The sequence below is a fragment of the Motacilla alba genome, chromosome 5 (genome assembly GCF_015832195.1).
Source record: "Motacilla alba alba isolate MOTALB_02 chromosome 5, Motacilla_alba_V1.0_pri, whole genome shotgun sequence".
NCBI classification, from domain to species: domain Eukaryota; kingdom Metazoa; phylum Chordata; class Aves; order Passeriformes; family Motacillidae; genus Motacilla; species Motacilla alba.
Window position 1 is genome coordinate 50185613 of NC_052020.1, and position 24127 is coordinate 50209739.

General features: G+C 42.8%; 1 protein-coding gene across 5 annotated transcripts in view; it reads left to right on the top strand.

The window, feature by feature from the left end:
* Positions 1 to 5408: 5408 nt before the first annotated feature.
* The window catches only part of EVL (Enah/Vasp-like), a 118083-nt gene continuing 99364 nt past the window's right edge, over positions 5409 to 24127 (top strand). For 2 of the 5 annotated variants that reach the window (XM_038136951.1, XM_038136952.1), the window contains exon 1: positions 6009 to 6225. In XM_038136951.1, the coding sequence (XP_037992879.1) occupies positions 6203 to 6225 (23 nt within the window). In that variant the 5' untranslated portion in view covers positions 6009 to 6202. Of the gene's footprint in view, positions 5757 to 6008; positions 6226 to 24127 lie in introns of those variants that run through there. The other 3 variants (XM_038136949.1, XM_038136947.1, XM_038136950.1) reach the window with 3 other exon arrangements.

The following is a 24127-nucleotide window of genomic DNA, read 5'->3' on the forward strand; positions in this document are numbered from 1 at the left end:
ATGCCTCTGTACAGGGGAAACACCTACAAGACCTGGGCCACTGGGGTGCTTGGAGATGACAAGAAGCCAGGGTGTTTGTGGTGGTATGTGTATTTGTATCCGTGTCTGAAGCACACAGGTGTGTGTTTGTTGAGATATGAGGTGTACACCCCGCAGAAGTCACCAAACGTTTTATTGGGAAGTGCCCTTTAGTGGATGACCATGGTTTATTCAGACACTATTTCCAGTTCCACTGACATTTCACTCGATAGTGGTGACAATGCTGGTCAAGTTTTAGCCTCTAATTCCCTTTTTTCCCCAGTTAATGCCTCACAACCTGGAAGAAGTCAAATTGACTAATTTCAGCTAGCTTTAAAAGGAAGTTTACAACGTATATTTCTTTTTATTTTCCCTGATAGCGTCTTCTGTGTTCTGCTCTGTGTTTGTACAGATACTAATCAGCAAAGATGTAGCTGCTGTAAGATACTGTGGCTGTCAGGTGAATATTGAGCCAGTCTAATTTATTATTACAAAGCAGACTTCTGTCTGCAGCATGATTCAAATTTATCTGTGCAGATCTGAAAAAAAAGTTGATAATTGTTTATCTAGGAAGAATATGAGTAAAAATACATTATTACCTTGCACTTCAAATTTGTAAAACCTTGTCCCTTTACTTGGAAGGGATTTTTTTTTTTTTTTAATCAATAGGATCACAGAATGGTTTGGGTGGAAAGGGACCTTACAGACCATCTAGTTCCCATCCCCCTGGGAAGGGCAGGAACACCTTCCACCAGACCAGGCTGCTCTGAGCTTCACCCAGCCTGACCTTGAACACTGCCAGGGACGAGGTGTCCACTGCTTCTCTGAGCAACCTGTTGCAGTGCCTTGCCACCCTCACAGGAAGGAATTTCTTCCAAATATCTATTCTTAACTGGCCTTTCAGATTGAAGCAGTTGTCCCTTGTTCTGTCACTGCATTTTGTATGATTTTAAATAATTTCTTGTAAACAGGAAGCAATACCCAAATCCTGGTCATATCAACAAACATTTGCAACCTATACAGACTGAATCTTAGTTTGGTGGGTTGACCATATTTCTTCTTTTACTAATTTGAATTTATCTCATATATCCTTGTCTGTTTTTTGTGTAAACTGTTTTTCCATTTTGAGCTTTCTGTGGTGGTCAGCACCACACAGTCCTTCACTTGACTGGGTATTTCAGGCACTGTTGCAGTGATCAATAACTTAATAATCCGTATGGAGCTTTTAGTTTTCACCCTGACTGGCTGAGTTCTGTTGGATTGCTAGTTGTGACTTGGTGCTATCCCCAAGGGCTGATAGAAAATCACTAAGAGCCCCATTCTCTCTGGTTCACTCCAGTGCATCTTCCCTAAAGCACTAGAATAAGGCAGATGAGGCTGCGTGTGGAAAAACATCCCCTTTCAGCCCTGTGAGTAGCTGTGCACTGGTCTGCACCTGGTACAGGGTATCTGTTCATGAAAATGGTATGTGATACTCCCAGAATGATAAAAGCAAAGCTGTGGGGAAGGCACCAGCCATCCTGTGGTCAGGAATCTCAAGCCCTGCGATTTGCAAAGCATGAAGCATGCTTGGGCCAAAGTTGAGAGGGAGAAAATTGATATTTTCTGTGCAAATATTCATGGGCTGTGATAATTCCAAGTTATATAAATGAGGTAGGATTTTTTTGGTGAAGGTTGACATCAGAAAATCAAACTTTCACGGTGGACCTGAAAACCTGAGAGTGAAAGGAGAAGCCTGAAATATGTTGGATTATCTTTGTGCATCAAAATTCACATTGTATGTTAAGGCAACACATAATAGAAATACCACTGATAAAAGGAGGAAAAAATGTTCATTTTTGCCCCACCCATCCTCCCCTTTAACAGCTGAAGCTTTTGAGTCACTACTCCAATACTGAATACATCCTTGTTCTGTAAACTTAAGGGCACTGCAATTATTTTTACAATTCCCCCCCTACCTGAACAAACTAGGGTAGCCACTCCTTTTCTGTTTCAATAAACATTTAAAATCTTATTTTCATATGCCCACAAAAGACATTTGAACTCAGAGACAATCCTGTCAAAAGGAGCATATTCTGGGATGCTGCCTGTGATTGCCACATTCTCCGCTGCGCAGAAATTTTGGAGATGCAGTGAATGAACACTCATTAGATATGCTCTCGCTGGCTCATTTCCCTTCTTTTTGTTTTCTTCCTCTTGAATTGAAGTGAATGCTGAATTTTTCAGCACAGTTGCAGGGTTTTTTTTAGAGTGGTCTGAATATCACTTCAGCATAATGATAATGCAGGCTTAATGACAGAAGTCCACTGTGTCAGTGGCTTTCTTCCTCTCTTGAGCAAGGGAATAAGGGAATAATTTCATTAAAATGTCTCAGTCTGTTTGTGATCAGATAATGTCACCAAGCATCTGGCAAAGGCTGTGGTGGAATTTCAGGTCAGGAGGACAAATACTGATACACTGAAATACTAAATAACAGTAATGCAAGATGTTACACTTGAGGAAACCAGGCTCTTAGCAGAGTATCAGCATGAAGCCCTTGGATGGCAGTGAAGTACTAGATAAAGCCAGAAATTTCACCAGTATCCTCTGCCTTGTTCTGGTTTGTCGTATTTCCAGGCTTTTTTTGCATATTTTCCTTTTTTTGACAAGTTTTCATCAAGGATCACCACTTCTATTACAGTCTCACTTGTTTGTTAGAGCCCAGCATTAAAACTGCAAAGTGTTTCCCAAAAAGCTGCTGCTTGTCTTCAGTGGGAGGGACACTCAATGTCACATCTTTTTTGGCCTCTGATCAGAAGGTTGGGTCTGAGTCCCACAGTTCCCATTACATAAACCGTCCCACCCAATCTTTGCTAAATTTTTCTTTCATGTGACATAATTTCAATTTTTGGTAAAGTGAGGGACATTTGTCATCAAATGTCTGGACTGGTCACACTGCCAGGAAGGGAATAAACAACTTCTTGTGAAAAATTTCATTGCTGATTGTGGTTTCTGGCATAATTTCTGTCTACTTCTCAAGACCTTCAGTCTGGCTCGGGGCACAGGAAGTTACAGTCTTGGCTAAAACTTTATAAGGAGGTATTATAGCCTTGCATTTATTTATGTGTTTGGCCATTGCATGTGTTCATGTGACTTTCTGAAATTCCTGTGAGTTCTGTTTGGTAAAATTTCATGCTGAGCCTCATTCATGTCTACAGTAGGACATGATGGTCTCAGATCTTACTACTGAACATGGGAATCCTAGTAATTAATTAACCAGAATTGAGACTATTGGTTGTCTCACATGATAGAAGTCCTGCTGTTTCTGTGTGTAATGCTGTCAGCTGTTGTGAAAGTGCTGGCCAAGAAAAAAAAAAAAAAGTTAAAATGTTATCCTAATGAAACCTTTCAACAGCTGACCTCTGCTGTGTATGAAAACTTTGTGGAGGATGTTTGCTTTTCTAGTGCTTCACAGTGAACTCATTGATGACAGAAGCCTTGACTTGAACAGTTAACTATTTATTTGCATTGTGGCTGTTGAGAAACTGCAGAAATTGGAAGACCAGACAGCGATTTTGTCAACCTTGTTTCAAGAAGAATGCTTAGGGGAAACAGTATGTTTGCCCTTAATTCTGTAGAATGGTTTTATTTTACATAAACAGCATGAAAAAGAAACACCAGCCCTCTTCCACTTGATTCAAGTTAGAGGAGGATTGTGGTGAGCAAGAAAAGGGACGTTCAGAATTCCATCCTTCCCCCATGAGGGATCTTGGCTGGCTCTAAAGGTGTAAAACTATTTCCTGCAAGGTCAGCAGTGGAACAGTTGCTTGCAAGGGGTACCTCTGCTGTGCCCAGCTGCTTGGGTGCTGTGTACAGTGAGCATACTTGTGCTGAAGCTCAGCCTAAATATGGCAGGCAGCTTCTTTTGACGGTTGCGTTGTTCTCCTCTCTGCCAGTTTCAATCTTTTATTAGGCTGTAGCCAGAATCACCTGCCTTGCAGTCCTTCTCTTGCTGGATGCTTTTGGAAGAATTAATTTCTGTCAGATGGTGTGACTGCATGTGTTTTAGTGTTCCTACAGCGTGCCTTTATTGTCACTTAACACTATCACATTTGTTTAAAGGAAATAAAATGAAACCCAAGGTCACTACTACATTAAAAACACCATGTCTCAAATAAATGTGGATTTTTTTTTTTTTTGGGTTTCCAGCACTGGGTTTTTGCCATGAATGCTTTTTCCTTTCATTCCAGCCTTTTTTGCCTGTATTTTTTAGAGCCACGAGGTCAGATGCCACAGTTACCGTGGCCTGTCCCCAGTCACTGTGTCTAGGAGATGTGGCAGTCTGTACCCTTTGGATGCTTTTCCAGCCTCCAAATCCCACAGCTCAGTGGGACAGGCATTGCTCTTAGAGCCTCAGGAGCTGTAGTTGGGTTTGGATATTTTAGACTCCAGCCAAAATCCTCTGTGTGTTTCCTTGTGCTAGAAACCAGCCCTAGCAGAGAAAGAAAGAGGCAAGTCAAGGAGAGGAGCAGCCCCAGAGGCAGCTTGGAATTTGCTGTCTCCCTGTGACTTTCCCAGACAGAATGTTCTCCCACCGCCCCGCTCTTTCTCCTTCCCAGGGCTGGTTTTGGTTTCCCAGGATTTGAATCTCCCTCATTTCCAGCAGTCCTCACCTTTCAGCTGCTCTCTAGCCAGCAGGTGACTGGCAGAGCCTGTCCCCTCTGGCGGGGCTGGCAGCCCTGGGTGGCCCCACGCTGTGGCGGCTGATGCTGAGGCAGATGCAGTGTGCACAGCCTCGGGGTTAAACCCCCCTGGCCTCCCCATCCCGCTGCTGAGTTTGGCTGCCTGGGCAAAGTCTCTGCAGTCTCATCAAATTTATCTAAAATAAAACCAGCTAGCACCCATACAACCCCTAGGCGAACTGGTGATGGGAGCGTGATTCCTGCATGTCCAAAATTTCCAAGGGATTGCTACGGGGATGGCGAGCTCTGGCTCCTGCTCTTTGGGGTGTGTTCCCCAGCACTCTGAGCGCTGTTTTCTCAGCCTCCACACGCATCGCTGCCGTGTTATTTCCAGCAGCAGCAGCAGCAGCAGCAGATGTGCCGTCCATTGCGGAGCGCTTCCAGCAGCGTGGCCGTGCGCTTCCCGCAGCAGCAGCAGCAGCGGGGGCTCCGCACGGAGCTGCTCCCCTGAGCCCGGCGTGCCCCGTGGCTCCCGGATCCCGGCAGTGGCTTTTGGCGGTGCAGGTGGCCGGCACGGGGTGGTGTGGCCGTGCCGCCGAGGTTGTCCCCGTGTGTCGCCCCTGGGGTGCGCAGAGGATGCTCTGCCCCCTGCGCTGGCTGCGCTGTTGCCATGGAGATTGCGTGCGCTGTTGCTAGGCAGCTGAAGCATCCTCGCCTGCACACTGCAATGCCACGAAATGCTCAACTTTCCTCGTTCCTATCTCCCTTCTGTGATCTCGCAGATATGACTCCTTTGGCTCTTATCCCACCTCGTTCAGTTGCACTGCTGCGATTTCTTGGTGTTAACCCTGTAAACCCTAAAAAGCCCGCACGGCCCTGCAAATAGGGTTTATGGCAATGAATTCGGGGCTGAAGGAGTTAAAGTGGTTGGGAATAGACTACAGAGGAAATGATTTCTAGCAGATAAACTACTTTAAATGTTCTGGCATTCATGGAAGGGGAGGTTTGTGGATGCAGTCTTTTGTTCCATCACTGATGGTTTAGCTGAATAAAAACAGACTAAAATATCACTACAAGGTAAGAAAATCAGCTTGAATGGGCCTAATTAATCTCTTGGGTTACAATATATATTTAGTTTTTTATTATCCTCTGCTTGCGCTTGCTGATTTGGATGTAGCATGTGAATGATAATTTAGCTGTGAAGCCTGTCGTGTATACCGTATTTGACTTATTTGGCTTGAATAATAAAGATATCAGCCTGTATTCTTGGAGTATACTGCATTAATCAGACTTGCAGGAATGATCACATGGTACTCTATCGCCTTTTCCTGTTAGCTGCTGCTTGTCAGCAGCTGGCTGAGCTGTAGGCTGCAGGCCAGTATCTGCATACCCTTTCTCCTCAGAATATTCCAAATATACTGTCTCGTCATTATGCATTTTGCTGCAGTTTGACAAACTAAATGGTCCTCTGCACGTTGAGAAGATTATTTTAAATTTCAGAGCATTTGTGTAGTTGCTAGGCCATGTATGCATTTGAAGAATTCAGGTAGGCTCTCTGTTTTATACATCAGTGTGCTTGGTTTTTGTTCTCACAAGGTTTTTGCTGTGTAATGTCAGTCAGCTCTACAGTTAGTTCTTCAATGTGCAGATATTTATTGCGTTTTAGAATCTGTACCCTGTGCATGGGGAAAAGTGCTTGAAGGGTTCGTTGCAGGTAACGGTAGCTTAACTGCATGATGAAGTGCAAAGCTGGGTAATTGATTATATCTTGCACAAATTTCATAGCCATGCAGCCAGAAACAGCGAGTACAGGGTAGTTATAAATATAAACCAGAAACTGTTCTCTTTAAAAGGGTCTTTGCTATTTTTAGTTCTGGAGAATCTGACAGATGCTCCTTCAAGATAAAATACTGATGGTGATAGAGAAGAGAAAATTGATGCTCGGGTTGTACATAGGATTATATTTTATGCTGCTGCAGAGTATACGTGTCTTTTTCATAACCTTCTAGCAGCAGAATTCCTTATGAATTATATTTAAAATAAGAATATTTTTTGTTTGTTGGGGTTGGTTTGTAGTTTGCAAACATTTGAGCAACTGTGATTGTTAGAATATAAAATTAGCACTTTTTATTTGATATTGGTTCTGCTCAGTATTGCCTCTGCCCCCTCTCCTCCTCCATCCCCACCCCCAGTATAACTCCATCCTTATGCAAGTATTGAGGTCTATTAAAACCCCAATAGATATTTGAAGACATGAAACAGAATTTCTACCCTCACTAACAGACAATTATTTTCCTAATGCAGTTTGGGACTTGAAAAAATTCTGGTCAGTAGTTGTGGGGTAGGGAGTGTCTCACTTTTTGTAAAAAATTTTTTTTGCTTAATGTGTTCAGTTGTTATAACTTGTGTTATAAAATTGTCCAGATAAAATGGTGACAATGTTGAAAGAGCACTAGGCATCACTTTGTGATACGTTTGTCTGTATATGGTTATTATAATGTATCTTTAAAATACCTTTCTTTTTGAGTCAAAAAAATTGAATGTTTGACCAAGTATGTAACTAGAGGAGATGATGGATTCTCTTTCTATACACAACGAGCATTCTTTATCAAATACCTTAAAATTAAACTTTCTACCCTCAGATAATGTATTTTTAACATTATTTCTGCCTTTTGTTAGGCAAATATATTGGCAATTTCCATTATTTTGTGACTTGCTGCTCAGTTCTGTGTGTGAGTGGTGGCAAAAGCAGGTACAGGGCACCCCCTCTCCCCAAAATGTTCTGATTCCAGCTGCAAGGGCTGAGGAGATCCAGACTGACTGTGTACATTCCTCCTGTTGTGAAATGCAGCATGCATGCTGTCTGAGTGGAAAGATTTTACTGGAAGACTAGATAATGCTGTGTAACTGCTGTTGTCAGGGCTGTCAGGAGATGCTTGGAATCTTGACATTGCTGATCGTTGGCAGTAAATTAAGGTGCAAATGGGCCCCAAACTTACTGTGCCACTGACTGTGCCCACAGAGTTGTTTGTATTTCTGCCAGTTCATTGGTGCTGTTCTTAATTGAGTGAAATTCTCAATAAATCTACAATGAGGAAAAAAAAAAAAAAAGGATGTTTTTAAAATTCTGCTTTTAAAGCCTTAGCTGTCTTTCAGTGGCTTTCCTAGACATCTTGGGTCAGAAAGACACCTAGTTTTATGGCAGGAATGGTCAAATGCTGATTACACACCATTAGGCTTATTAAATTATGTGTCATCTTCTCTTAGACTTCATTTGAAAATAGTATTAACATTTGATGTGCAGACTGCTAGACATTTTCTTTTAAATTTTGCACTGGTAGGACTGGCATTTCTGTATAGCAGCATTTAAATGGCATTTATTTTATTAGGAACTTCCCTGGTGTTTTGTTGAGGTTACATCTGCGTGTTGATGGGTTTTTTTAATGGTATGATTATTCTCGTGCCTATGGCTATTTTAGATTTGGATGGCATCAAAACAAATCTTGCAAGATAAAGATTAAAAAGAGGTCGAGTTGAGCAGTGGGGTGGAAGCCTCCCTGCCATGGGCTCCTGGAAGAAAAGTGGCTGTAGCAGCAGAGGGCACTCTGGCCTAAGGGCCCCAGCTCCAGGCTTGCCCCACTCTCTTTTGAAGGTCCCTGTCTTCCATGTGCACAAAACACAGGCTTGCACTCAACTCTCACCTTGGCTTTAACCTGAAGTGGCTGCTCATGTGTGCGTTGAAACAGCAGCAGGGCTGTTTCCATCCTCCAGTGCACCCACAGGCCTTGAGCACCCAAGTGTTGCCAGGAGTGGGGGACCAGCAGTGCCTGCTCATGCACACCCATCCTGGTGATCCCAGCAGTGCCTGCTCATGCACACCCATCCTGGTGATCCCAGCAGTGCCTGCTCGTGCACACCCATCCTGGTGATCCCAGCAGTGCCTGCTCGTGCACACCCATCCTGGTGATCCCAGCAGTGCCTGCTCGTGCACACCCATCCTGGTGATCCCAGCAGTGCCTGCTCGTGCACACCCATCCTGGTGATCCCAGCAGTGCCTGCTCGTGCACACCCAACCATGACATCTCTCTATGTTACTCTACTCTTTTTTTTCTGTCTCCACACTGGCCCTTCAAGACCTGCAGGACTCCCCAGAAGGATGGTTTGAGCAGTGGCATCCTGAGCCTATGCCAAGAGGCATCCCTGCAACCAGGCCACCCAAGTTCCCCCCCAATTTCATTTTGATGCAGCCATCTTCACTTCCCTTGTGAAATAGTGCCAGGTTATTTTTGTGAAGTGTTAAGCAGCTGCTGGACCTCTCTGAAGAATTGTCTCACTTAAAGACTGTAAGTGACTCTGGTGTATTGTTTGTGAAAAACCTACTTGTAAAGCCCTTTGGGATGAAATCTTTCCTCTGTGGTTACTGGCTGGATGAAGAGAGACTTAAGCCTCTGAAAAATAGGGAGTAAATCCATAGAATAATCTCACAGCTTCTTGTATCAGCCAAGCTTGGCTTATCTTCCTCTTGGAAAGAACCTAATATCCCCTGGAAAACTTTGCTTTTAAAGCTTTTAGTGGAGCTAAGCCCCTTCTCAGTCCATATGGTCTTCTGTGAGCTATGGGTTGGGCCCATTTTATTGCTGATTCCTGCACTGTCTTCATAAAACCCCAAAGATCACATACATTTGGGCTATAATTGGAGGCAGGATTGTTCACAAGCCGTGCTTTTATGATCTGCTTCTGGCCACACTGCTGTAAGATGACTTTGCACGTGATGCCATCAGGAGCATGGTGCACTTGGCCACGAGCAGCACTCCTCATTTGGTATCTTCCGCCCAGATTTAGCTCTCTAGTGGCGGAACACAAATGCATTTGCTTTTCTTTTGTTGCTATGCCTTTATCTTTCTGGGATATTACTTGGTATTCTTCGCAGGGAGCTGGTGTCTGTCTATTTCTGCTACACCGCCCACCACAGCATCGCAGTATTTTTAACTACATCTCCTATTCCCCCATCCAAGGAGCAAAACTGAGAACGCTACAGGAAGGAAGATGAGTCTCTCAAAAGAGAGAGCTGGCTCTGAGCAGAGGAACTGAAACCCACCGATGAATAGAAAGCAAAGCTCAGAATGAACGCAGAGCCTGGGTGCATGGAGAGCCTCTCCCCTGCTGATCCCCAAAGAAACAGCAGCATTAGAAGATGTCCTCTGGGAGGAGGTGATCCTCGATTGGGCAGATGAAGGCATTGAGTTTATTGTACCTACAAGCATTTCATGGCTGAGTTTAGCTGCACAATCAGATCAGCACACAGGAATTCCAATGTTTAACTTGCATTTGCTGCTGCCAAGCAAAAAAAAAAAAAAAACAAAAAAAACCCTGAATATGCCAAATTAGTGAAGAATTTTGGTTTTAACATGATTCTGCAAAAATGAATTCTGGTGGCAGATGCCCATCAATTGCCTGCTCTGACTTTGAGTGCAGTATTGTTCTCTGTCTGGTGACCAACAAAAGGACACAAGGAAATGGAGTGAATCTGCATCAGGGGAAGTTCACCCTGGACTGCAGGAAAACATTCTTCACTGGGAAGGTGGTGCCAGGGAAGTGGTCACAGCACCAAACCTGTCAGAGTTCAGGGAGTGCCTGGACAATGCTCTTAGTCATATGGTTTAGTTTTTGGTAGTTCTGCAAGGAGCAGGAAATTTGGTTTGGTGATACTTATGGTTCCCTTCCAACATGAGATAGTCTATGATTCTGTAATTTCACTGCTGACAGTTTAGGTGTCTCCAGGGTACCTGGCATGTTTATTAAAGAACTGTATAAAGGACAAGCGTGAGCATTTTGTAAAGATAGATATTACAGTATAAAGGCACGTGACTTTTCCTTCCCCCTTCCCTAACAAGCAGTAAGATGATTTATCAAAGGGACAAAAGGCTGGTTCTATGAAGGCATGCAGGCCTGTCTCCAGTAGCTTTTCCTGCTGAAAATTCCTAAGAAGGAGGCCTTTTAAATAATCCCAGTTTTCAGAAGTGACACTGAATAATGAAGTTTGAATAGCCAAGCAGCTTTAGGAAGCTGTTTGTGAGGTGACAGCCAGCATGGCTTCACTAAGGGCAAATTGTCCCTGACAAATACAGAAGCCTTCTGCAGTGAGGTTACAGTGTTGGTGATGAGGGGAGCGACTGTCATCATCTGCCTAAATTTGTGCCAAATGTTTGACGCTGTCCTGCACAACACCCTTGACTCTAAACTGGAGAGGTGACAGATGGACAACTCGAGGGATGAGAAATCGGCTGGATGGTCACACTCAAAGAGCTGTGGTCAGCAGCTTGATGTGAGAGTGGACACCAGTGCTGAGTGATGTGTGGTGCTCTCAGGATCCAGTGTTGGAATTGGCACTGTTCACATATTTGTTGGCAGCGTGGACAGTGGGATTGAGCACACCCTCAGCAGCTTTGCCAGTGACACCAAGCTGTGGGGTGCAGTCAGCACACTGGAGGGAAGGGACCTTGACAGACTTGGGAAGTGGGTCCATGTGAACCTCATGAAGGTCAGCAAGGCCAAATGCAAGATCCTGCACCTGGTTCAGGGCAATCCCAATAATATGGAAGGTGTCCATGGCAGGGAGATTGGAACTAGATGATCTTTAAAGTCCCTTCCAATTGAAACCATTCTATGACTATGACAATAGAAAAGGATTCCTGTTCTTTGCTGCAAAAAATATGATCATATTGATGAGTAAGAAGCATCAGGAGAGTTGCCAAAAGACTATTTCAAGTTGTTACAGGAGTGTAGCTTCTGTGTAGAGGTGTAATGGGATTGCAGCACTACAGAGAATTGTTGTTCCAAGTTGGTGACTCTGACCTTCCAGGTTAGATGGAGCAGCTAGTGAAAAACACACCAAATGGTGTAGTTAATCTTTTCTGACAAGAGGGGAAAAATTTGAGGAGTAATTGTTTCTGAGTTCAAAGCGTGTTAAAATGATAGAGAGAAAGCAGGTTTAAAAAGGAGAAAATTCAAGGATGGTATCTTGGCAGACCATAGTTAGTTGCAGGATCTTCTGACCTGCATAGCTGAACTCTCCAATTGTATGTCATCTTCAAAATATCCTGTAGGTGCTTAATAAATAACCACAAATATGTGAGCCTGGAAGCTGCCAACTGGCCAAGCCTCTGCTTGCTCAATGCTTTCTCTGCAACAGAGTTCCCCCAGTGAACCAGCTGCTCATGTTCCTCCCTTCTGTCCTTCCATGGATACACACAAATTCACAGACTCATGGAATGGTTTGGGCTGAAGGGACCTTAAAGACCAACTAGTTCCAACCCCCCAGCCATGGGCAAGGACACCTCCCACTAGACCAGGTTACTCAAAGCAACATCCAATCTGGCCTTGAACACTTCCAGGGATGGGGCAGCCACAGCTTCTCTGGGCAGCCTGTGCCAGTGCCTCACCACCCTCACAGCAAAGAATTTCTTCCCGATTCCTGATCTAAACATCCCCTCCTTCAGTCTGACGCCCTTCCCCCTTGTCCTATCACTCCATGCCCTTGTAGAAAGACCCTCTCCCTGTTGCTTGCAGCCCCTTTAGGTACTGGAAGGTGCTATAAGGTCTCCACAAAGACTCCTCTTCTCCAGGCTGAACAACCCCAATTCTCTCAGCCTGTTTTTGTAGGAGAGATGCTCCAACTCTTGAATGATCTTCACAGCCTCCTCTGTACTCTCCCAGGAGGCTGATGTCCTTCTTATCAGGGAGCCTCAGAGCTGAACGTGAAACTTGGTAAAAACTCATTGTTGAGACAGAAGTTTTTGATTATGTGCAGAAATTGGCAAGTCTAGTTGTTCAATATGCAAATGTGAATATTCCATATGATGCGTCTCATCAGAGAAAATGCAGAAGCCTGGGTGGCAAATTATGGTCCCAATGAGATCTATAATACCCTTTACATAATCCTTCACCCTTCATTTTGTGACTGAGAGACTAATGTTGGTTTTTTTCCTTTCCAAAACAAACTTGCACTAAATTAAAAAATAAGGAAAAGGAAGTAATTTTGCATTTTTCTTTTGCTGAAGGTGATTGCCTCAAATCTGCTCTTTGATATTGGAAATTGATTTTAGATCCTCGGATTTTGGACAGTTGTTATTTATCCACACAAGGCATACACCCTGAGGAAATGTTGCTTCCTTAAACAGCAGATTGAATCAAATGTTTTTGCTGACATATTTTTCCCTGTGACAACTGACACTGCAGTTGCCACATATTTCAGTGGTTTAGCACAGAGACATTTGAAGAGAAGGAGAGAAATGCTTCTAAGAAAGTGATGTGAGAATGCTGTTGCTGGAAATGAAGATAAGCAAGATAAGCACACACTATTCTCATAGTGGCTCTGTTGAAATATTTCTACTGAAGAGGAAAATAAATAGAGACTCTTTGTTAGAGGTGGTGGAGTCAGGTTTGGCCAGATTTTAAGGGGGAAAAATTCTGATGCTTGGACATATAATCTTATCCCAAATATAAATATGAAAGAAGATTTATCCCAGGACATTCATTGGCTTGGAGGAGCTCCACTGTCTATGTAGGAGGTAATTTCCAGTCACAGCTCAATCAGTGTAAATTCTGATGTGTGTATTTAGTGCCTTAAACAGGGGGCTGTCTGTTGAAGAGTGTTCCCTTCTTTTCTCCTGTTGAATTGCAAACCCTACAGAGCACCAGTCTCACTGGTGCCAAGGGCTTGGTTCAGCTACCTCAGACCTGCAGTGCAATTCATTTCCAAACCCAAGGAATTTCCTCTCTGTTCCCTTTGCCTTCTAGGCATGATAACCTGTTTTTGCATTTTTATCTTGTCTCTCTCATCTCCAAAACATGTTTATCCCCTTCTCCCTTTTTTTAACTCTCTTCTCTCTCATCACCAAAACATGTTTAGCCCCCCCCTCCTTTTTTTAACCAACCTTGTGGTAATATTTACAAACAAGAAGTGTCTGGTGTTGTTTAATGAGGATCCAGACACACTTTTCAGAACTGAAGGTAGTTATCAAGGCGCATGGAAATTGATGTCAGTCTTTAAAATTAAAACAAGCACGAGTACAGATGGCTTCTTTAAATAACAGAATTGATGATAATTTTTAAATCCACCTATGGGCATCCATTAGAGGAAGTCATTCTCAGTCCTGTGTTTTCTAAGCCTTAGTATGAAGTCTATAAAGATTTGAAGCATTTCAGCTGAACTTTCATGGGAAACATCTGCTGCCCACTGCCTCCCACCTGCAGTGCCTGCTTCATAGGGGTGGATGAACATCAGCATCCCGGTGTCTCCCAGAGATGCTCATTATCTCTGTCCCTGTCCATATTTTCTGCTATAGGACAGCGTGAATGTCCAAATTCCCTCTTGCCTTTTCTTGTGCAACAAGGCCAAATGGATAAAATGGCTGGTTTTGTTATTTCTGCTATCAAAAGGTAGATACAGGATATGGGGGCTTCTTCCTATGATCCATTTTAATCCTTGTGGTGTAAAGCCTCAGACTAACTTCCCATTAAATTTTTCCATGGGAGGGAAGGAGACAGGGAAAAGAACAGGCTGAAAGGAAATAAAAAGAGAAAAAGACAGGTAAAATTTTAGGGAAAGAGATGATTCAAACTTTTTTTTTTTCAGACTGAAGGAGGGTTTTATATCAAAAGGCTCATTCTTTCTTCAGACTCTAAGAATTTTTATAATGAAAGAAATATTCCTGCCAGCTTTGCCTCCACAGACTGTCTTTGCTTCATGAGACAGCACTTTTTGATGCCATTTCATGTAGTTAACACTGTTCTGCCCAGCCATCACAGCTTAGCTGCTGTTTGCCAAGGAGCTGTTTCTTATAAAGTGACGTTAAAATGGAAGTAACGGATAAGACTCTTTTTGACATGCACTGCAAATTATTTGAGATCAAAGTCACATTCTTGTTTTAATTGGGGAATGGGAATCTAAGAACCATATTTCAAAAATGAAGAAAAATGCATTTTACACGGATCAGATTTTCACAAGAGCATGTATTGGCTCTGATTATTCCAGGGAGGAGGACCAGCTGGATGCTATTTATGTAGAAAATTGGCCTTTGTCTTTAAGGGCTCACATAGATGTGGAGTGTTTGAATTATTTGAAAGTTTCTGTTTGTTTTTCAGTGATGAAGAGTGTGGAAAATGTGATTCTAAGTTTGCCTGTGTGTATTGCAGAATAAGGGGAGCAGGCATTTTGGCCCTAACACTGCTGCATGGTGCAGCTGGACTGGCCCTGTTATGGTACTGGGACAATTTTGTTGCAAGAGAAGGAGGAAAGGATTTAGGAGTCTTAAGTACTAGTAATATAAAGGATGGGGAAAAACCCACCACCACCCCTTTTGGAAAAGGATCAATCTCAAAGCTTGAGGATGAGACTTCAAAGACTGTACTGGCTTGTTAGGCAAGATTATTAGTACTAATAAGAGGTAATGCACTCATGTCAGTAGCTCCCCTATGGTAATTTTTCACTACTCCATATAACCAATGGCATTTTCAAAGCTCACTCAGACAGCACAAGCTCATTAAACAAAGATAGGCATTTATTTAAACTATTTATAAAGTTCAGTGTGTAAAGGAGAAGAAAGAAAACGTGTTATTAAAGAAGAAGGTGAAAATGTAGTACCTACAGGGTACAGCCCATGTAAGGGATCTCTGTAATTTGACATGAAAACGATGTCTGATTTATTGCAGAAAATCCTGACATTGCTGACCAAGATGTAACAATATCCTACTTTTGAAGGTCGAAGTAAGGGAAAAATCAATCCTGAAATACAATGTGGTTTCCTAGCATCAAGACTTAGGAAGTGGAGGGGTTTGTTCAGAGGGGACACGGTACACTTGGCATCACCTCAGCTCCCACTGCCGTTCTGCTCCTTTCAGATACAATTTTCTCTCCTCAGAAAGGGTCACATCTGTGCCTGGGTCACATTGTGCAAGTGCACAAGCATTGGGTGTGGGTGTGAGCTCAGTCCCTGCAGCTCCCCACGTTCCTTCTGAGCTCCAGGCACACTTGTGTGCTCTGGGTCTGCATCAGGATAACCTCCACTGCCAAATACTGGGGATTTCAGCTGGCTGCTCTTGTGTGTGGGTGGGGGGAAAGCAAGGGGTCAGACTGGTTTTCCCTGTAGATGCAGAATTTGGCTCTTGAGGTCTGGAATGTGTTTTCCTTTGCTTTTTTGGTTTATTCTGTCTGAAGTATCTGAGGTTGGTCTGTCTGGCCTGGCGATGCTGAGGATGAGAGCCTGAGCTCTGCCTTGGTGTCACACACAGGGATTGACACCTTTGGGGTGCCACCAAACTCCAAGAGCCTGATACCATCTTACTTCTTGGGGCTTTAGCCCATCACCTTCCCCAGTATGTGTTGTGATCCAAGTACAGCACTCAGCTGGCCATGCTTCACCAAATTAAAGTTTCTGGTGCTTTCTCAGAATTTCTGAGGTTTTCAAATCTTTATAGTCAGATTGCATGCTTCTAAATTACAAGTGTTTAAATTAAAACAACTAATCTACAAGCTGCTGCATCTTTTAGTTGTTTCTCTGTACTCTGAAAGGATGATATACTCTGAAAGGATGATACTAAGCCTTTTGGTGGGTACCATGAATAGGAAGTTGAATTTTAAGAATGCATTCTCAGATATATATCCTGATGTATAGAGTCCATCTGGGAGAGGAGCTGTTGAGAAAATCCAATGCAAGGGAAGCAAAACCATGCCATTGTGTTTCTACATCGGAAAAATGCACTGTACTGCAGATTTGCACTTGTGGTTTAAGGTGATGATGAGCAGAAAGCATATTTCCAGGGTTTTCTTTGTGAGCAGATTACTTAAACTCAGATTCCTTCAGATGTCTGGGCTCAGTCATGGAAGCATTAAGAAAGAGTCAGCAACTTGACTAAGACTGCTCACTGAAACCTTTATTAAACTTTCAAGAAGGCAATGAAGCAAGGGCTAGATGTAGGTGGGTGTGGAAAATAGCTGTGGAGACAGGTGTTGCTTGTCAGTTTGAATTTTACTTCGATGTTCAAGCGAGCCGAGGCAAGCGGGGACAGAGCTGGTGGGGAAGTGGGGCAGTGCAGGTGCACCGAGTTAGCTGGAATTGCACCTCTCACTGCAATCCCCAGAAATGCACATCACAGGAAGCCATCCATCCAGGAGCTTGGGCTGGAGGAGTCATCTAGGTTTCCTTACTTGGTGTCCAGCATGCAGACTCTAGTCTGAAGTCCCAAATCACTGTAAATTCAAGGGGAGATCGAATGTGATAGAGACAGTTGTGCCATAGAGCTGAGGATTTTTCTTTAATGCTGGGATTTAGTGCAGATGCTGCCAGTCATGGTACCTCTGTGCCCGTGCACATGGGAGGCTGTCCCCAGACCAGTTGTTGAAGGCAGAGAAATTGAGGTACAGAGTGTCCTACATCCTGGGAGTGGCACTGATGAGTGAGATCCAAGCCCTGCTCTATGGCTCTCCCTTGTCCAAAGATGCCTTCCCTCTGAAACAGTTCTGTATGTGTATATATGTACATAAACACACTGAGATAGTTTTGTTTGTGTGTTTCTACATTGTTCTGTAAATGAAAGTTTGTATTATGTGAGCAATTTCCTTGAAATTTCCCTGCTGGGGTTGTGAGCACAGAGGATGGAGACAATGACACTTTGTTTTGATTTCTAGCCCAAGTTACTGTGTATAGTACAATTGTGGCTTCTAGACAGGACTTATTTATATCTGTCCATTAGATTTGGGAAAAGGCTGCATGTTTATTTACACTACTGCAATTCAAATCTATGTGTCTGCTACACTTAATGACAATGTGTGGGGTTTTATGTATATGGAGAGATCTATTTATATACAGACAGATTTAGGCAGAAAGCAAAGAATGATTTTTTTCATTAGTACATGATTTTAACAGGCAATAGGAAAAGGGAATTTGGTGGTAAACCTGCAAAGTGTCAGATCAGAAGATACAAATCCCAGAGAAACAGGCATGGGAATATGACTGAGAAGGACTGTTCAAAGAAAAGCACAGGAAAATTAATATCAGCTGTTTTAAAGGTAAATATCAGAAAAATGCTGTCTTTGTAATGGTAATCATAATACTGTTCATATAATAGTTAATAGTATCACTGTTTTGATGAGGAGCACAGAAATCCCAGAACACTTTAAAGATGTTCATCAAGTAACTCAGTGTTCTGGCAGAGATGTTGAAATTATCCCTACTTTGCTGTTAGTAGGAAAAGTAAAGTTAAATAAAATGCCAAAGGTCAGATTCCAGATTAGATGTGCTACTGGGAATAGGGAACAGGCTCAGACTCTTTCAACCCATGGGCTTAATTCAAGTGTTTGAAACGGAAAGACCTTGCCATGTTGGGAATTCACATTTGAGATCACTCTTCAGAAAGCTGGTTGTCTTCTACTTTTGTCTTTTTTCTGCAGTGGAAATCAGTCCCACTTTCAGCCATGAGAGGATTAGTAGTGCTGTGGATGCAGTTGTGCAGATGTCTGGGATGAGCTTCATTTCTCCTAACTCTGAATGTCTACATCCGTGCTGGTCCCTGTGGGCTCCTTGTGTAATCAATGGAGAGAAAAAACTGCTGCTAATGTGATTCATCTGACCTGTTTTAGCCACCTACTTTAGGAGCAGATGAAGCATGCTCTAGAAACACTTTTATTTCTTCTGATTTTAAGGGAGTCCAAATGAAGAACTGACACTTAGAGGTTGTCTGGACTGGAAAGGTGAAGCAGAACTCAGAATTGAGTGTAAGAGGCTCTAATATTTTGTCTGGCTCAAACTGTGGCCTACCTTTAGGAGTTTATCTTTTTTATACTGGGGTTTTGCATGTGTCATTTTTCAGCTTATCTTCTTTACTTCAGCTTCTGGCCCATGTTTTAATGTCCATTAGATTTAACTACAGTTTTGAAGTACAAACATGGGAATGAGCCAGGTACTGTCTTATTGACTTGGGTGAGACCACAGCTTTGAATTTGTTTTAGTGCTTGAAAGCATCTCTTTATTGCAGGAAATGGAGTAAATAAACTCCCTTGTAAAATGATGTTAGTCAAGAGAGAACTTGACTCCTGATTGGAGTACAAGCACGTCTTCCAACAAGATCACCTACTGCCCTCTTATAGGGAGCATTGTAGGGGTACAGTTCATTGTTATCCTGATTCTTAATACATCCCCTGGGATGTTCTTTTTCTTTCAGTTTGCTTTAAATTCTCCTTGAAATATATTTGGAATGCAGTGCCTCTGATGCTTACACAGCCATGTGAAGACCACTTCTACAGGGGTACCCAAAGCACTACTGCATCAGTATTCTCAGGTTAATGTGCTCCTGTGTATCCATACAGGCTGTCTATAAAATCCCTCTCTCTGTGTTAGGTTGTATGATGTGCCCTGTGATTTTGTTGTGCTTTGGCTTGATTATGTATATATAATAGCACCCAAACCACTAAATCCTGTGCTGTCATGAAGATTTCCAAGGGAAAGAGGTATTTAAAAGTCCAAAGAGCTACCTGTTCCTGGATAGTAAAACCCATCCAGATGAGGAAAACTGAGAATAGCTTCCTTCATGTTCTACCTATCTGCCCTTTGGGATGCTGGGGAAGTTGTGGAGAGAATTTGCTGGGGATTTCAAAAGGTTCCTGGTGTATTAAATACCTGAAAGACAAAAGTGGATATGTCAAAGTGTATCTTAGCTTCTCCTGGTCTGTGACTTAACACTGACTGTAACTTTTGTCATCCCATTTGGGTGTTACTATCTTTATGCTTTGAATCAATTAGCTAATGAAGCTGGGATAGCTGACATTTGCCTGAAACCACTTTTTTTTATGAAGTGCTTTGTTTTAAATGTCATCCTAGACCAACCTGGTTTCACTGGTGCAGTAGTTTGCAAACACTAAAAAGGAAATTCCCTTCAAGAAATAATCCCTGTGCTCCTGTTTACATGATCTTGTCAAAGTCTCAAACTGTTGTGCTTTTTGTAGATTGGCTGGGGATGTTCTCCAGGCAGTACTACTTTATTCCTACACTGGATCTGGCTTATAATTCATTAACCATTGAAATAACAAGAAATAAGGATGGACCTTAAACATGGTCCACGCTTTCTGAAAACTTGGGCAGATGTGCCCATCGGATCCAATTTTAAATCCTTTGTCACAAGGATAACTGATGACTTTTTGTTTTAAAAGCTGAGCTCTGGGACAAGAAATCCCATATCCTTTCTTACACCTGACTAAGCTTTTGCATCTCACTACTCTGAGAGATACTGCTGTACACTGAAAAGTGCCTGTGAATATCCTGAGCTAACAGTTATTCCAACCAAGCCTATGTTGAACTAAAGGCTACAATTATCTACATGGCCCAGAAGCTGATCCCTTCTTCCCTGGTATTGCCAGCTGCAGAGTGACTGAACCTGTGGGTTTCCTGGGGTCTGCTTCTAAATGTGTTAGCAAATATTAAGCAGATGAATATATAAATAATGCTAAATCTTCCAGTGATAATATATTTATTGCAATTATAAGGTGGCAGTTGTTCACCTTTAGTAAGTGACGTTTGCGTTTTAGTTTTTTGTTTAATTTGAAAGTGAATTGATAATTCTCTTCTTGCCAACTGTGCCACATGAGACAATGAACTTCACAGTGAAATCTGACTATAATAAAATACATAATCTGTTTCACTTAGTCTTAAAGAAGGCAGTTGTTTAAAGCAGCTGGTGAAGTACACAGATGTTCTGGTTGAGGGCAATCCAATATTGAAATGGCATAATGTGGCAACAAACTTGCATTTTAAAATGAATTGCTGACAAAAGAAATATTTAGTTAAGCACCCAACCCTTAATTACAGTGGCAGATATTTTTCATCTGGAAGCATGTGTTCAAAAGGTACTGAACACCCGAGCCTTCTTTCTGGCAGAAAATGCTGTGTTGCAGTTCCGTAAGACAGAAAATGCATTCACTGGACTCAATTCCTCTCTGTGAGTTTGCTGCCTGAGTCTGCAAGTGAAATGACAGTGGCTGTGCAAAGAGGCTTCATTCATCTACAGATGTAGGCGTTGTGGAGTTGTGTAAGAAAAGAAAGCCGAAGGTAAGATGGTTGTGTCAGGGTCCTGCTCCTCTACGGGGACCAGCAGAGTTGAATTTTTAAGCTGGGATGGAGAGCAGCTGCCTCAGTGAGTTTCCTTGTGGAGATATTTTGATCATAATATTTTACTCGTCTTTGTGAATGCCTGCCCAGTGAAGCATGGAAGTGTTGGGCTTTCTCTCCCTGCTGCAGAGGAGGAGGTCAACTTATGCAATTTCCTTGCACTTCATTTCTTTGAATTTGCACAGCTGCCCTCTCAGGACTGCAAAGTCCCTGGCCCTAGGGCCTGCCAGTTTTGGAGGCTTCTAAATGTCAGGTCTAATCTCAGTTTTCATTTGAAAAAATACAAAGTTCCTTGGCTTTTTGCTTGCAGAGAAAATGGAGCTATTCCCAGTCAGTCAAATCTTGGTGCCATCATATTTCTGGGCATAAGGTGGGAAAGAGAATGAGATGTGACTATTTCATTTTCCTGCAATAAAATGAGGCATGGTGCCTTCAATTACACCAATTAAATCAATTACATAGTAACCTTTCTCATTATCACAAGGCCTCTGCTTTGCACAGGGCTGTTCTCTAGTGCAGCCTCCGGCACCAGAAGCCCTTCATAGCCCACCCTGGCCATGCAAAGACCAGGGCAGTTCTGTATTGCCTGGTTCCCAAGGTGGGAGCTCATCACAGAAGACACCCAAGAACCTGAGGGGAGAGGGAGGATCAGGTATTTTCTCATTCCCTCTGCTGTCTGCCCAATTTGAAGCCATTACTGAAATAAAGCTGCAGGAGTCTAGCCTGGAATAGAAGGTAGGTAGGTAAGTGATATCAAAAGTTTAGTCTGTGACTGAAAGTACATTTTATATCCTTTCCTTAGCTGCTCCAACTGCCAGTTCACCAGTTTTAGCCCCAGGGTTGTAATTTCTGCCTCCCTTCCCTGCCCATCAGCTCTCTGTGTTGACTTAAAGTGTTAGTCAGACCTTCTGCAGCTGTCAGTGGGGCTGACAGTGGTTGCCTGTGTATCAGTAGGCTGTTGTCTGATGCTTCCTGGCAGCAGGGGTGGTGCAGACTGTGAGCCTCATCTGGTCAGATAGCACCTGACTAAGCTGAACTTTGTGTCTGTGTTGGCATGATGCCAGCTTATTAGTGCATAATAATTTTGGCTGAGTTGTACGCTCAGAACTGGAAGCCACACTTCTTGTTTGCAGGAAAGGCATGGTGTTTGTCCTTCTGCCATCCTTGTCAGTGAAACAATTTGTCTTTCCTACACCAACATGCGTCACCCAGCGTTGTGTTGATTAACTGCTTGCGTTTTGTAGAATCCATCATCACAGGGACCTCCTGTGTCTCAGAGTGCTGGAACCCTGCTGCCTGCTTGCATGGTCTTGGAGGCACTGATAAGAAGAGCCTTGTTCTAGCAGTGTTGTGCCTTCCCAGCCTTTAGGGGACATGAGGCATGTGTGGCATGTAAGGAGCTCTTCTCTGAGCTGGAAGGATGAAGGTAGAAAGTATTGAGCTCAGCAACTTCACCATTTCACTGCAGGGCACTGTCAGATTTATTCTTATTCCCACCACTGTTACAGAAACCCAGAGTTAGGATGGGCTTCAGAAAGAAGGTGGTGGATGGATAGGGAGCAGGGCCTGGGAAGACTTGGGTTTCTTCCTAGGCTTGTGCTAACACTGGGGTGTCTTGGGCAAAAAGATTCACTGTATAAAAAATGGGGATAGGAAGACTCTTGGAATATAAACCTACTAAGGTTGCAACACTCTTTTTTTGGAAACAGCTTCTACTCAGGTGTTTTTCTTTTGAATGACCCCTCCTGGACAAAGTTATATCTCTATTCCATGTCACACTGTTTTATAATGTGACTTCCCAGTCTGTGACAGGAGGTGAGGATATATAGGCTTTAACACATTCATTCAGATTTAACTACCTTTTCAGGAAAATATTTAGAAGTACCTTCTCCACATAAGAGGTTTTCTATTACTGAAAATGAATGTGCTGCCTTGGGGCAAATGCAGTATCTTCTTATTGCTCATAACATGGTTACTTTAAATCTCCTGCCTTTATTGAGAAAATTATCATCCTTGCTGAGGATCCCTTGCTGAGGATCCCTCCATTAGTCTCTCAGGGAGGCGGTTAGTAGAGATGTAGATGAGTCATGTGAAGCCTTGTGTGCATGTTTGCAAACCTAATTTTAGTCAGTCTACTCCATTCCACTCTGCCAAAATTAGATAACATTGTTACAGCTATGCAAGTGTTTAAATCAAAAAGATTCTCCTGATAAATATAATTAAGAAAAGCCATTCTCTTCAGCTGTATTTAGCAGTATTCAGTCATGGATCACAATTTTTTTTCCCTTTTTTTTTCTACAAAGTACTTTAATTTTGGTTTTTAAGACTGCTCTCAGACCCACTGGCTTCAGCAGGCTTTGTGTCACATCCTTAACTATCACACATTCAAATGTGTGCCTGACATTTCCTGTGCATCTTTGTGCTTGAAAGTGATTGTTACCTCTACAGTGTTCTGCCTGCAAATGCCCTCATGAGGCACACCAGCAGTTTAAATAAAGATTTCTTGACTTGCCAGGAAATGGTCCTATTTACTGTTAATTTTTGTGATTTCACACTCCATCCATTGGATTTGTATTTGAGCACCTCTTACCAGTGAATCTCACCCTTTTGCCCTTGGGAAGCAGGGGATCTGACAGACAGGGGTTTTTGTGGTCACAAATTGAAGTCAACAGGGACTGGGACAGGAGCAGAACCTGATACGAAATATCAACAGAATACATCCAAAAGGGAAGAAAGAAACTGATAGTGTTTGTAAATTGACTCTAAAATGCTACATCTGATGCCACTGCAACAGCCTTTTAGCAGCATTGGTTACTTCTGATTAGATTTGTTAGATGTACTAGATGACAACAGTCTATTTAAACATCCATTCATACTCTGGCTCTAGTGTGTTTTAGAGTCCTGTGGGTATTATATTTGGAATTGTGGGGACATACAAGAAGCCTTTCTTCTTTCTTCCTGGTACTTTTGTTTGACAGCCGTGGCACTTTGCTCCTGGGATCTCTTTGGCTTTTTGTCTAAAGAGGACCAGGCGTGGAATCTCTGGACTCGTGTTTCTCTCCAGTTGCTTATGTTGGAGGAATGAACTTAAGTCTCAAAATCTTCTTTGCAAGGTGAGACTTCTTGCTCCTTCCCTTTCCTCCCGAACACATCATCTGTCTGCCAGCAGGGGTTATCTCAGAGAGAGGTGTGCTGCCTGCCTGTGGAAGAGGTGGCTAACTCCAAACCAAGTGAGTGAATGCAGTGGTTAAAGAGAAGAATGAGGGCTGTCCCCTTGTGTGCAGCCTG